The 13,627-nt window shown below is 40.2% G+C and overlaps 1 protein-coding gene across 1 annotated transcript; it reads left to right on the forward strand.

Moving 5' to 3' along the window:
* Nucleotides 1-8,315: 8,315 nt before the first annotated feature.
* LOC115326703 (cuticle protein 16.8-like) lies at nucleotides 8,316-10,136 on the forward strand. Its single transcript, XM_029987612.2, has 3 exons — nucleotides 8,316-8,451; nucleotides 8,537-8,590; nucleotides 9,567-10,136. Exons 1-3 carry the CDS (start codon nucleotides 8,440-8,442, stop codon nucleotides 10,011-10,013), a joined length of 513 nt encoding a protein of 170 aa, XP_029843472.2. The 5' UTR covers nucleotides 8,316-8,439; the 3' UTR covers nucleotides 10,014-10,136.
* The last annotated feature ends 3,491 nt before the right edge of the window (nucleotides 10,137-13,627 follow it).

Genomic DNA, 13,627 nt, shown 5'->3' on the forward strand with positions numbered 1-13,627 from the left:
GGCGAGGCTCGTTGAAAACTTCACAACTATATTTTTTTCTTTTTTTGAGGAATTAAAAAAGAATAGAGATGAACGCGGGAGAAATGCATAAAAATATACAGCTTTTGTACTACTATAAGCCGACAGTAACATTTATGGTGATAAAAAAAAACTGATTTCAAGTGAGGTTAACATAACTCTTCAGGATTCGCTTGTTTTTTTTTTTTTTTTAATGACCCTGAAAGATTCGTCTCTATTTTGAGCCTTCGTTCACAAGGCGCAGGATTTAATGTTTTTCACAAGACTAAAACAATTACAATCTTTTTTCACTGTGTCCCGGTATTGGGCCAGGCATGCAGCTTCACTTTTACACCAGGAAATTTTCGGGGCCACTATACAAGAAAAATCATCAGCGCTTCCAATGGTTTCCAATTCTGACGACCTGAAATTGTGCAAGGAAGTTTGGTGCTTGAGGACACTCCGGCCATTACACGCACTTTAGCCTAGTATCGTAGCTTAAAAAATCAATAATGTCACCTCCTGTCTTTTCGCCGTCTCGTACAGTTTCAACCTATTTTTAGAATGACTATCCTCCCGTCGGAGATGCGGACAAGTTTTGTAAATATCGAAATGTTTTCTTCCAGCCACTCTTCAGACCTGCGCAGAGCAAATAGTTCGTGTGCTCTATTCTTCACAATGTCGTCGCTGACAACTCTGAAGCTGTAGATTTAGCGCTCAGCTGTAGCGACGCAGGTTCTTCCAATGTAAGTATTGACTTTAGGTTCTTCCAATGTAAGTATTGAACCTCTCACAAAAAAAAAAAATAAAGCTTCAGTTTTTCAGAAAATCAGAATTCAATACGATTGTACGAGCCTTTAGATGCCACTTTTTTGAACTTGTATCAAGCCGCTGAACTTGTCGGATGAATTAATGGGCGAAGTACTCTGTTATGCCCTTTCTGAGGTCCTTGAAGAATACCTTAGTATTTTTCAATGACCAAAGAGTTGTTTTAGAATCTAGCAGTTAGCTAGATTCCCCAAAAGGAAGCTAGTTTGATTTATTCGTCTTCCTTCATTGGCAATTTCAGGGTTAAGGTATCTCTTTTTGCACACACATTACAGGTCATCAAAACGCACTGCTTAGTTGGGTAGCATACAAGCCAAGTCTCTTAATGTATTCAAGACTGAGTTCTTGGTCGTCCACGTTTAATATTGCCGCAGGCAAAGAGTACTTTCTCCCTCTTTCGGTTTTGTTAACTGTGTCTAATAAACTGAAATAAGATATCAGATATGTGGGCAGCATATAGAACCTACCAGCGAAGCAAAACGAAAGGGAAAGGCTTCTTGTCTAGAAGGCGGCTGTAGATGAGCTTCAGCTCTGGTAGAGTATCCTGCTAATCCCAGGTTTTCTACAGCTTCTTCCTTTCTATCACGTCCATGGATCGGCACATGGTAGTCGTTTCTAATGTTCATAGTGACGCTGTCTGTACTAAATGAACAATCACGATTGCTAGCTAAAAAAGGGATGCGACACTCATATAGTCAAAAGGGTGGAGGCACGTCTATATTCCGTTCGGTCCGTGGATTGCCCTTTCGTTCCCACTTGCCATTGAATAAAACAGCCAACAGAGCTTACGTGAACCTTAAAGGTACCTCTATCTCAACAAGAAGGAAACATAAATACAAAAAACGGCGAAATTAGGCAAGACCCGCACATTTCAGAACAGCGAAAGCATGCACGCGCCGAAGCTGCGCGATTCTCTCGGAACTGATAGTTTCACCCCATATCATTCTACGAAATTCGGAGCGTATGTTTGGTTTCACAAACTTAGAAGTGGCAATAGTAAAGACCAGTGTTGTAGGTATTACCGAAAACAGTTAACGAAATACGCTACTTGCAAAATAAAGAAAAGTGATATCGTTACCGATAAAATGTAACGAAAGTTACTTTTGCTTTACTTTTTATTTGTAAATTAGCGGTAACAGCATTTTTGGGGAGACAGCGTTTTTCGACACGTGGACAATTGGCTTGGGTGTTGCAGCTTTTATGAGCTAGGACTTTTTGCGTGGGGAAAACGGGCCAAATTTTGAAGGTATGTAGAATGAGTGCAAAAATTAATTACTTGGTGGCTTTACTTCGTTTCAGCTGAAGTCCACACGCAGTGGACGCTACGAGCTCATGGGACCAATCAAGCAGCGTCGAAAGCGCAAGTCACTTAATCGTTTTTGTTTATGAACGGTTCAGCGATGATTGAAACACATACAGAAACATGACGAACGCCATGATTGTGCCCATTCGACGATGTCTGATTGGGCTCGTAGCGTCGGCTTCATCTGGGCTTAATATGAAACGATATATAGAAACACAAAATATTTAAATGCACTTTTCTTCAGGTTTTACCAAAAAGAAATAACGGTTAACGCGGCTACGTTATCTGTTACTTGAAATAAGTAACAAAAGTACGTTGCCGGTTACTCTTTTGAAAATTATAACGAGTACGTTACTTCGTAACCGAAGAAAATGAAAGACGTTCACAAATCTCTGTAATGCGAAATTAGAGTGCAGCCCTCAAGGTATTTTGATTTTGTGCTATACCGTGCTAAAGAACTTTCTAAAGGAAAATATTTACACTCAAATATAGCCTTCACGTCCTTACGTAAGATCACGTGATCACGTAACCTTACGGGATCACGTAACTTCACGTGTTCCCATAACCTTCTTTCTGCACGTAACCTTACGTGGTTACGTTCACGTAACCTTCTTTTTGCACCCCCCTCCTCTTCCGTGTCCTCCTCATCCTTCGTGCCCTCATCCCTCCGTTCCCTCCCCTCTTCCTCTTCCGTAGCCTACATTCCTTCTCCTGCGTACCCCCTTCCTTCATACTCTTCCCTCCTCCTTCACCGTACCCTCCCCTCCTCCTCCTTCGTACCGTCGTTTTCTCCTCTTCCGTACCTTCCCCTCCCCCCTTCACATCCTCCCCTCATTTTCCTGCATATCCTCCCCTCCTCCACCTGCGTACCCTCCCTTCCATACCTTCCCGTTCTCCATCGTACCCTGCGCTTCACTTCCGTACCGTCCCCTCTTCTTCCTCCTCCTCCTTCGTACCCTCCCCTTCTCCTCCTGCGTACCCTCCCTTCAACTCCTCCTTCGTACCCTCCCCTCCTTCTCTTCTGTACCCTCATCTCCTCCTCCGATTACACCGACGGTGACCGCGACGCCGACGCCGCGAAACACGGGAACGAGCGCATACGGGCTGCGCTTTAACAAGTAACGCGATACCAGTAACGCCGTTAGTTGTAACGCCGTACCGCCAACACTGCTAGAGGTGGATTCGGAAAGACGGAGGTTGTGTAGTTTCAACAAGTATAGCTTAGCTATCGTGTGAAGGGAATTGTTTCAAAAAAGAAAAAAAATCATGCACGCTTATTGACGTGCTTGGCTGTACATCGCTTTGAAATCTTTTCCCCCACAAGTTTCCTATTAAGGTATGGAAAACTTTTTAAGCGTCCTATATATATTGGTTAATTTCACATGACAACCCAACTCCTATAACATTATTTAAGAATGTTTCGATCTCTCTAGTTTACTAAGTAAGCAAACTGAACATGTGCAAGGACCCATCACCGTAAATACTATAAATACTATAGATGTATAACTTATTCCGAACTGTGTGTGGACTCGAGAACAAGTAACAACTGTGATCATGTTAAACATTACTAGTATTTAAGTGAAAAACAAAATTACAGATGTATATGTCGTAGAATAAAAATACAAGTATGTTTTTCTTTTTTTGAACGGGCTGCCTAATATGACGAAATAATATATATGTCAAATAAATTTTAGAGCAGTTATATGAGGAGATAAAAGGCTTTTCATGTGATGCAATCAAACAAAAAATAAAAATACGCATGTTCTTAAAACGACACTAAATTTTGTAATTTTCGTTTTTCTCCTTATCACTATAGCGTTGTTTCTCCTGTATAAACGTTACTTAAATTAACAATATTATAATTTTTAAAGAGGCTTAGACAGAAGCTTTTGTTTCATATGTTTATTCTGCCTTAAATAATTGTACATCAAAATCTAGCTCGATTGAAACTTGGTCCATTATTGTCAAAGGTTCGACATTCGAGAACTTTCATTTTATAAAATAAAATTTAAAAATAACGCACTCTTAGGGAACTTTAGCCCCTCTATACTAACTATCGAAGCAGTAAGACATTTATAATTGTTCTTAAAAATATCATCTAAACGTTGCGAGGCTCCAAATTATGTCACTGTGAAAACTGCAGAAATCACCAGCCTTTTCGAAGTCCGAGATTCAAGAACCCAAAAAATTTCGTAGTTCTAATTTGCGCTTCTATTCTAGTCACACATTTTTCACCAACCTATATTTTTTTTAAAAATTTTTTTTACGAACTTTAATTTCTTGCACAATTTGAATGAGATCATCCTATTACAGAAACATAACCTTTCCTTTTTCCCTCTAAATCACAATTACGGTAGTATGCGATAAACAGAAAAATAAAACCGTGGCTTTTGTCGTTACCCAAAGGTACAATGACTGGTGTCCTGGATGAACCTAGACGAGACAAGCGGCAAGACCCCTTTTGGGAAAATGGTCCGAGATTTCAAAGATAACGGCGGTGGCATGGTCCCTGAACCATACATACTGTGCGCTGATCAAACCTAATTGTAGAGTACAGTCTTCTTTTCTTTTAGTTTTTTTTTTTGGGGGGGGGGGGAGGAGGGGGTGGGGGGGGGTATTGGAACTTCAAAATTCTGAGTTTGTCGGATAAATCCGAATTCACCAATATTTTACCGGCGAGTGTTTTTCGGAGCTTGTCGGATTTATCCGAAAACACGTGATCCTAGTAACAAACCACGGGCTCCTCTAAGGTCAGAATAAGGTGATGATTGGTGTCCAGAAAATTACAATAACTTGGTCCGAATAAGAAGGAAACTTTAATTTTACGGGTTAACTCATATTCATACAAATTGCTGGCGCTTTTTATTAACTAAACATATATATTTTTCCATTACTCGCAATGCAAACTATTTTAATTTTTTTACAGCGCACCGGGCTCGTTTTAGTTTCTATGAATAAGGAAATACCTGGTGATACTGGAAATCAGATAGATAAACAAGAATATTCTTCTTTTGGTTTTTTTCCTCCTCATGCCGCCGTAGTTTCAAGAACATCTTACGGTAATTAAAAATACCACAGGCCTTATTTATGGTTGTTGCTACGGCGAGATATACAAAAATAGTCGCTTCAATGCCACTGCTTCCCGGGAGTTTGTCAGTAACTCAACCTTGTTAAACCCTCTCCACATTCTTTTTTTTAGGGCGCTTATGCGCCTGAACAACGCACGAAGAAACCGCTTTTTTATTTTCCGCAGTTACTATTTCATTATGACCATGAAACTATTTACTCCAACGCTATCTAGGAATTTACTGACTCTTGTATAAAAGGCAGCGTCAGTGAGGAGCCCACCATCATTTCCACTTCACAAAAAGAGGAACAGTCTCCATCATGTTCTCCAAGGTACTACAGTTTTCTCACGAGCACGGAGCACCATAGACTCTTTAACTAAACATTTGAGATTTCATTTGCAACAAGTGTTTCCCAAATATATATATATATATATATATATATATATATATATATATATTTTTTTTTTTTTTTTTTTTTTTTTCACTATTTCAGGTCGTTCTGTGCTGCCTCTTCGCCTACGTGGCTTCGCAGGTCGTGGTGGAACATGTGAGTATAAAACTAGCGGATATCCCAGGTTTACATTTAGTTTTACGACTGGCGTGGGTGATAGTAGACTTGTCTCAAACGTTTTATGAGCTGCAGGCACCTCTAAGATCTCGTGAGGTACCCCATACCTGTTTAACCTATTATCTTGGGTTCCGACTAAGCGCCCGCCTGATCGTCCATACCATCCAGATTTATAAACAGACTTAAATTGCCGAAGGCTTGAATTCAGTATAGGTTTGCAAGATGGCTGATTGTATGAAACAGGCGCATATTTTAGAACGTTTGCATATTTGTGAATTTGCGACAAGATAATTAATTTTCCAAACCAAACATTTATTTACTACAAGTGGCATCTGCCCCTCTACTTTAGAAATATACACGAAAATGCACAATACTGTAAAATATTTTGCTCATAGTACAGTTCTCTCAGATATTTGTAGTATTTCTCGTTTAATTTTAAAAGCTAACAACGATAGTGATTTTTATGACTTTATACCTATGAATGCTTATTCTAGTGGCATTCGATTTTTTTTTAGTACAACTTCTTAATTATGGTCAGCTGGAAAAAAAATCTTGAGATATTTGCAGGCAGGCAAGCACAATATCCGGCGCCACCGCGCATAATAGCAGTAGTCTTGATTGAGTCACAACTTGATGAAATTTGGCATAGGTTGATGTTGGGTTATGCGCCTTACATAAGATCTTTCCCACTGCGGGACGTTTAGGAAAACGATAATATCACGAACATATTCACTTCCTAACACTTGCGTTTTTTTTCTTCTGTTCTGCTACACAGCCACCACAGCCCTACAGCTTCGGCTACGACACCACAGACGCTTTCGGCACTCGGCAGACCCGTCAGGAGACCAGTGATGAGTTCAACAACAAGATTGGTTCGTACAGCTTCGTCGACGCCAAGGGCATCGCCCGTGCCGTCAACTACGTAGCCGACGGCGCCGGATTCCGTGTCAGAGTCGACACCAACGAACCAGGCACCAAGACCTCCGCTCCAGCAAATGCCGAGATTGTGTCCTCAGCCGCCGAGGGACCCAGCCCAGTGGTGGTGAGCGCAGTCCATGCCGCTCCAGTGGCCGTGCGCGCTGTCCACGCTGCTCCCTTCGGCTATGCCGGGCACGCTGCTCCAGTGGTCTACTCCCAGAACGTAGCTCCAGCTCCTTACGCTCTGGCACATTCTCCTCTTGCCTACGGTTACGCGAGGAGCTATTAAATGGTTTCGTGTATAAGGTAATGAATAAAGAAATTATACTGAGTTGCTTAATTGCGTTGTTTTACTGCATTTGGGTCCCATCGCAGAAAACATAAACGGATGTGAAAAATTGCCGTTTGAACCAAGCAGGGCTGACAAGTTGGCAGGAGGCAACGACGAAACGAGAAGAAAATATGCAATAATTCCCACCTTAACACAAATATCAATGGGCAGGCAATAATATGGTACATAACAATACCAATATATATATATAAATATATATATATATATATATATAATGCTCGGGAGTGCCTTCCGAGCGTTGTTTATATATATATATATATATATATATATATATATATATATATTTGTCAATATGGCTACCCCTATTGTACAGAGGGAAAAACAAAATACCAGATTTGTGATGCTGCCTTAAATGTACCCCTAAATCTGAGTTTTTTTTTTGTCAATATGGCCATCCTATTGCTCATAATTCTGTCGTTTTTAATAATGTACACAAGCCTAAAAATACCGAGGAGGAAATTGTGTGGATCCAAAAAATATGTGCACAAACTAGTCTCAAATCCTGGGCTCCATTTTAATACGTTCCACGTCTCGGGACAATTAGCTTTCGATGAAATTGAGAAAACTCTCAGCATTAGCAACTAAATATCATACTCCTCCATCACAACGTTCTCGCTGTGAAACGACCCATCACAGAAGATTATAATGACAAGAACGCTGAGTATACGCAGAAGAAATGAGTACAGTAGAATATTTATGTTCCATATTACCTGAACTCTAAATTATTTTTGCATAAAGGGCAACACAAACAAGCGGCCGTCAAAAAAAAAATCAATTTTTGTTACAGTTTTTTATACCGAACATTAGGAACAGGGACTTATCTCGCATCCTCTTCACGAGCTACCCGTTGAACCGCTTTAACAACTAACCTTCAACTTCCAGATGCCTTGAGGGGAATCACCCTAAGTGCATTTATTAAGTGCCGTGCTTCAAGGTCCAGTGTATCCCATAGCTAACGAGTGAGAGAGAGAGACAAAAAAACGCTTCGCGGCGACAGTTACAAAATTCAGGTTTTTTTTTCTCGTTCGTAGACAAAAACGTATGGCGAGATCAGAGTTCGTTTTTCTTTCTTTTTTAGATCCAGTTCGATAGCTGCACCGGGAAAAAAAAAGTTAATTATGCGCCGGTGAGGACAGCGTTAAAGTCAGCGAGTCCATGCAATTTGGTCTGAAGATCCGCATTGAGTGGCTTTCCGTTTAACCTCCTCCGTCGGAAATGGCAATGTTCGCGTGCGAAGCCTCGCAATATAAAAGTGCCGTTCACTCGATACCCATTAGTCGTACAGAGCACAGACGTGCGCATTGGTAGTTTCAGTCGAGGTATAAAACCTACTGCCAAGAAAGACTGGTCCTGTTCTTTTTTCTTTTTTTTGTTTTGCCAAAAGTACAGTAATCTATATCGCAACATGTTCGCTAAGGTACGTTTAAGGATTCACAATATAGCACCCTTTGTTTCTCAGGATGTCTTACGCAGTCCTTAAAGCGCCAACATTCTTGTTTCAGGTGCTTGTCTGCTGTCTCTTCGCCTACGCGGCTGCTGGAGTTGTTGAGCAATACGTAAGCATCAGACGTATTTATAATCCAGCGTGCTCTGGTAGTTTCTACTTACTAGTTCAATGCAAGCTCCAATAGTATCTTCAACCTATAGCAACTCTCCACTCTCCTTCTTAGCTCTTAATTTCCTATTTACTTGCCTGTGCTAGTCGTTTTCCCCTCTTTGTTTGCGTAGTAAGTAGTGTGCACATGCATTTATTCCCTTTCCATGCTTATCATAACAGCTTCCCCTTTTGTAGCGTGGCGGTGAAAGTCAAATTCGAGCTTATGTTACCATCTAGATATTTAAGCTCTATCAAACAAACCACGCTCACTTCTTTGGTTGGGGGGTTTTCGTCTTACAGAGAGATAAGTAAAAAAAATATTTATTTTATTTAAGTTACTTAGTATCAGCTAATTGCTTTCACGGGGTTAGAGTATGCATTCGATTTAGAGTTTCGATGATGAGCAGTGGAAGTTCCATCACGCAGTTTCGCAGCACGACCGTTGTCGCAGCTGAAAATTATAAACATAATTGCATCACGTTACAAAGCCCTACGCTAAAACAGACTGCAATAAGAATAGCAAAAATTTCATAAATAACTATCTAGCGAACTAAAGTTTATACTATAGGCAGGCAAAAATTAAACCACGAAATCTTTCGGTAAAAAGTATTTGGAGAATAATTAAGCACAATTCGCCATGGTAAAAAAAAATGTTACGTCAAAAAAATGTATCATTATTGGTACAACGTCATTGAGAAATTGTCCGTGAGGATTCCCCTCAAGCGATATGGCATATCCACTTATATTCATTGCGTGGTGCAAAACTGGAGAGGGATATAACAAAGTTCGGGCGTCTACGTTTTAATAACGTATCTATGTCAAGATAAAGCGTCAATCGAACATTTTCTTTCATAACCTGATACAATTGTCGTCATTCAAACTAGCAATAAAACGAAGAAAACGGAAACCACATATCCTTCTCCGCTTCTCTGCAGCCACCCCAGCCATACAGCTTCAGCTACGACAACACCGACGAGTTTGGTACCCGCAGCTTCCAGGAAGAGACCGGTGACTCTAGCAATGGCAAGGTCGGATCCTACACCTACACCGACGCCACCGGCCTGACCCGAACCGTCAAGTACGTCGCCGACGCCGCCGGTTTCCGCGCCACCATCGAGACCAACGAGCCAGGCACCAAGACCTCTAACCCAGCCGGCGCCCAGTACATCTCTTCCGCCATTGAGGGCCCAGCTCCAGTCGCCGTCAAGGCCCCTGTCGCCGTGCACGCCGTCAACGCTGCTCCAGTTGTGCACGCTGTGCGCGCCACGCCAGTGGTTCACGCAGTGCACGCCTCTCCAGTGTCCTTCCAAGCCGCTCCAGTCTCCTTTGCCCTCTCTCACGCTCCCCTCACTTACACTCTTGGCCGTGCCAAGAGCGCCTGAGGTGAACGCTAGTTAGGTAGACAAAGTATTATCGAGGGTATCTTTTTATTCCGCAACTTACGACACTGCCCTGAGCAATGCCGAAACTCCGCTAGTTTCAAAGTATGCGTTCGAGAGTGTCTGTTTTTAGCCTTTTATACTCGAAGTCCTGAAGACCTGAACTACATTGTTTCAAGTTGACGAAATATTTAAATAAATCTATATGTATTACGTTTTGTTCGCCTGTCTTTTATTGCTGTCCCTAGGAATGATTGCGGGCGTTTTCTTGAGTTGATCACTTTGTACTGAGAGCGACATCATATGCCGACCTAGTTGAAGTAAGCGTTATATAGGAAAGAAAATTCCTCATTCTTAGATCTACTAAGAGACGCGAAGTTGGTGGTAGGTAGTACAGTTCAATTAATCTGGCATGACGTAATCGCACTGTAAACTATGTGGAACTTTAAGTGGTTTAATACTCTTATTATTTATGTCTCCTAGATGTTAACATAAATGTATTCGATTCTATTTCATTCATTTACCTCAACGGCATCTGGTGATGCCATTGAAGTTAGAGGTAACTGTGTAATATTTATTCTTTTACTTTTAACCGCGGTACTGCTTGCAAAGGGTTGCTTTGACTGCCGTACCTAGCACCCTGAAATCAAGCGTCGTTTTCTACAGTTTTTCACAGAAAGAAACCAAAGATTAGTGACCGTTAAATAATGTGTGATCTTAAAAAAAAAGAAAAAAAAAACATGAATTGAATCACTACGTTTAGACAATCTGCCCCATGTGAAAATCGCGGTGCTCCCTCACTATAAAACTGTGTTCCAAAATAATTTTATACCTTTTTTTTATTTTTTTTTGTCTATTCTTTACTTCAGAAAATATAACCGAAACCTGCAGCTTATTTATCTCACTTTACTAAGAGGTTAATTTAGATTTTATGGATACACTCGAACGTCTGATCCGAAGGCACCGATGAAGGATCATAAAAATATCTGCCAGTTCAGTAACTACTAAATACTGACAAGGAATAAACTAATTTCTGCTGTGACGAACCGCAACAGCTCTCACACAATTTTTTCCTAACAGTAGAGTTAGTTCTGTACATTTAATTTTGAATCAGCTATACAACTTGAATATTGAGACATATAGTTTCGCTCCATAAATGCATGCTTATTTCGGCCATTAGACGACGTCTATAGAAAAAGTGTGCAACGTCTTTGAAGAAAAAATACAGAATCATACCATGACAGATAGGAATACACTGTAAACACAATGTTTAACCACTTTTTCATTTTCAAGTCGTGCTTTATAGCAGTACTTGATATTTAATATAGAAACTAAAATGTAACGTTTAATGTTTGTAAGGCCTCCTTCTCTTAATATTAAGGGAACCATTCTAGAGAAGAAACGTGCCAGCTATTATATAAATATTGCGCATAATAGGAAGAGTGAACTTTTATCAAATTCTGCACACTAAAACAAAACAAAAAAAAAAAAACAATCGCGCTCTGGCCAATAAATTTATTGTTTGCAATTGTCGTAAGACGATCGTGTATTCTGAAGGCGATTTGGTTAGGACCGATGTTGCGTAATATCATTGATAACTTTAGAGCAGCTTGTTAGGTATACTGAAATATTTTAATGAGGACAAAAATAATATTTTGAAATGCCTTAACAGAATTAAATTTTATTACTTGTTTTACAGGTCGGCCATTTTCAGTATTATGTCGTGGTATTGTGTCTTGTCCATAGAGTTATTATAATGTACGCTAGAGGTTCAAGTGGCGCTAGTGTGCTGACGCAAATTGAAGCAGACAGCAACCAGTCGGAAATTGACTTCCGGTAATGCATTTCTATAGGAAAAAGTGAGTGCCTTTTCTCTCTGCGCTCGATCATAAGAGCAAATATCCCGAATAATTCGTACGTACTAGGTAGCTTGGAACATTTCTCAGTCAGGCCGACGAAATAATTGGTCAGTTACGGTGTTTTTCTTTCAAATTCATCGCATTAAAAACGGTGCTAAAACAGCTTCGTACGTGTATTTATGTGCACTGTCGGACACCGTTAGCGCGAACACGACGTCGGCGCTTTTCAGCGTGGGGGATACACGTGCCAAACGAAGGAAGAACATCTGGAAATTAAGAAAGACGGCAAGAACTGCGCAGTAACGCCGGATCAGTAACTACACGTGCGTATACGATCAAAAATAATCGAAGGCCACGTAATCTATTCCTATTTTAAATAAGTAAGTACCGTTTTATTCTTTCTGCTCTGAGCTAAGCTGCTTGTTCTACGTTCAAAATATCACTCGCACGCTCGAAATCTTTGAGAACAAGTTCCCGATAAAAGCTGTCCGGCAGAGAAAACAATACGAAGAGACAACTTTTATAGCCCACGGACTTTATTCTCTACGTTTTGAATGTTTTTATCCGCTCATGCACGACGGGGTCGTTTTTATATAGTGGCAGGACTGGCATATTATCAATATATAAGCGTCACCGGATTGCTGGCGAGCCTTGAACACACTCTACATTCCTTTCTATTGTAATTTTGCTTCGAATCGTCGCTTGTTTTTACACACCTGCTGCGGAACACCCGTTTGGGACTGAAATGTAGCGAAGTTAAACATCGGTCACTGACGAAGAAAAATGCGCTAACTAAAGCAATTACACTTTTACAGTGTAAATCAAGGTACATACTATTCGGTACGACCCAAATAACCAAAGTGTTTCGTGTTATTTTCCGGCGAAGAGACAAAATGCACCCGCGCTTTCCCATAGGAATACACAGGAAGACTGGAAAAGTAGGCTGGTTGCTGTCTGCTTCAATTTGCGTCACGGAAGTCGCATAGACACTAGCGCCAGTTGAACCTCTAGCGTACATTATAATAACTCTATGGTCTTGTCAAATATAAGGCGCACATTATATACAGCGAAACCGTCAAACAATGCAGTAAACAGACAGATAACGGACATACACAATCTAGAGGAACAATGTTTTATTTACAGCGCATAAGTTGTAACGTAAACCAAAGAGGGGCTTTTGGTATCTTTTTTATATCTTATAGATCCCAGCTCGCAGACAAAGCAGCTTTAATTAATATTTATGTGGACACCCTGCAGTAGCTGTTAAATAAAATTATTTAACAGTTGAGATGCACCATCTCTACCATTAAATACGTATGCCTTTATATGTTAACATAATGACCTTGTTTGTGACTTTTTATGTAAATAAAGCATTACTGCTGCGTTCTACACTTCCAAAATATTTTTAAATGTTTGTTTTGTTCCTTTGAAGGGGAAGCTCTTGTACGATATAAAAATTACTTCTTTTTTATTATTTATATACCTACGCTTCAAGATTGATTATAGAAATGAGGTGAACCGAATTTTTAATCTTATGGTACTTGTAACTGCAATATTTACACAAAATGTGCCAAAACACAAAGAATGGAAAATAAAAATATATAAATGTGGAAAGTTTAAATTGATCGAATTAAGTAAATTGTATTAAAGGTGTCTGTAGTCATGGATCTGATGCTAAATGGGAACCAAATGACACCGGAAGCTCATTATTTGTCTTCCATAAACCGACTAGCTATCTTGCAGCAGCCATGGGCTTTT

This window comes from Ixodes scapularis, unplaced genomic scaffold (genome assembly GCF_016920785.2).
Source record: "Ixodes scapularis isolate PalLabHiFi unplaced genomic scaffold, ASM1692078v2 PGA_scaffold5__190_contigs__length_132052651, whole genome shotgun sequence".
In the NCBI taxonomy this organism is placed as follows: domain Eukaryota; kingdom Metazoa; phylum Arthropoda; class Arachnida; order Ixodida; family Ixodidae; genus Ixodes; species Ixodes scapularis.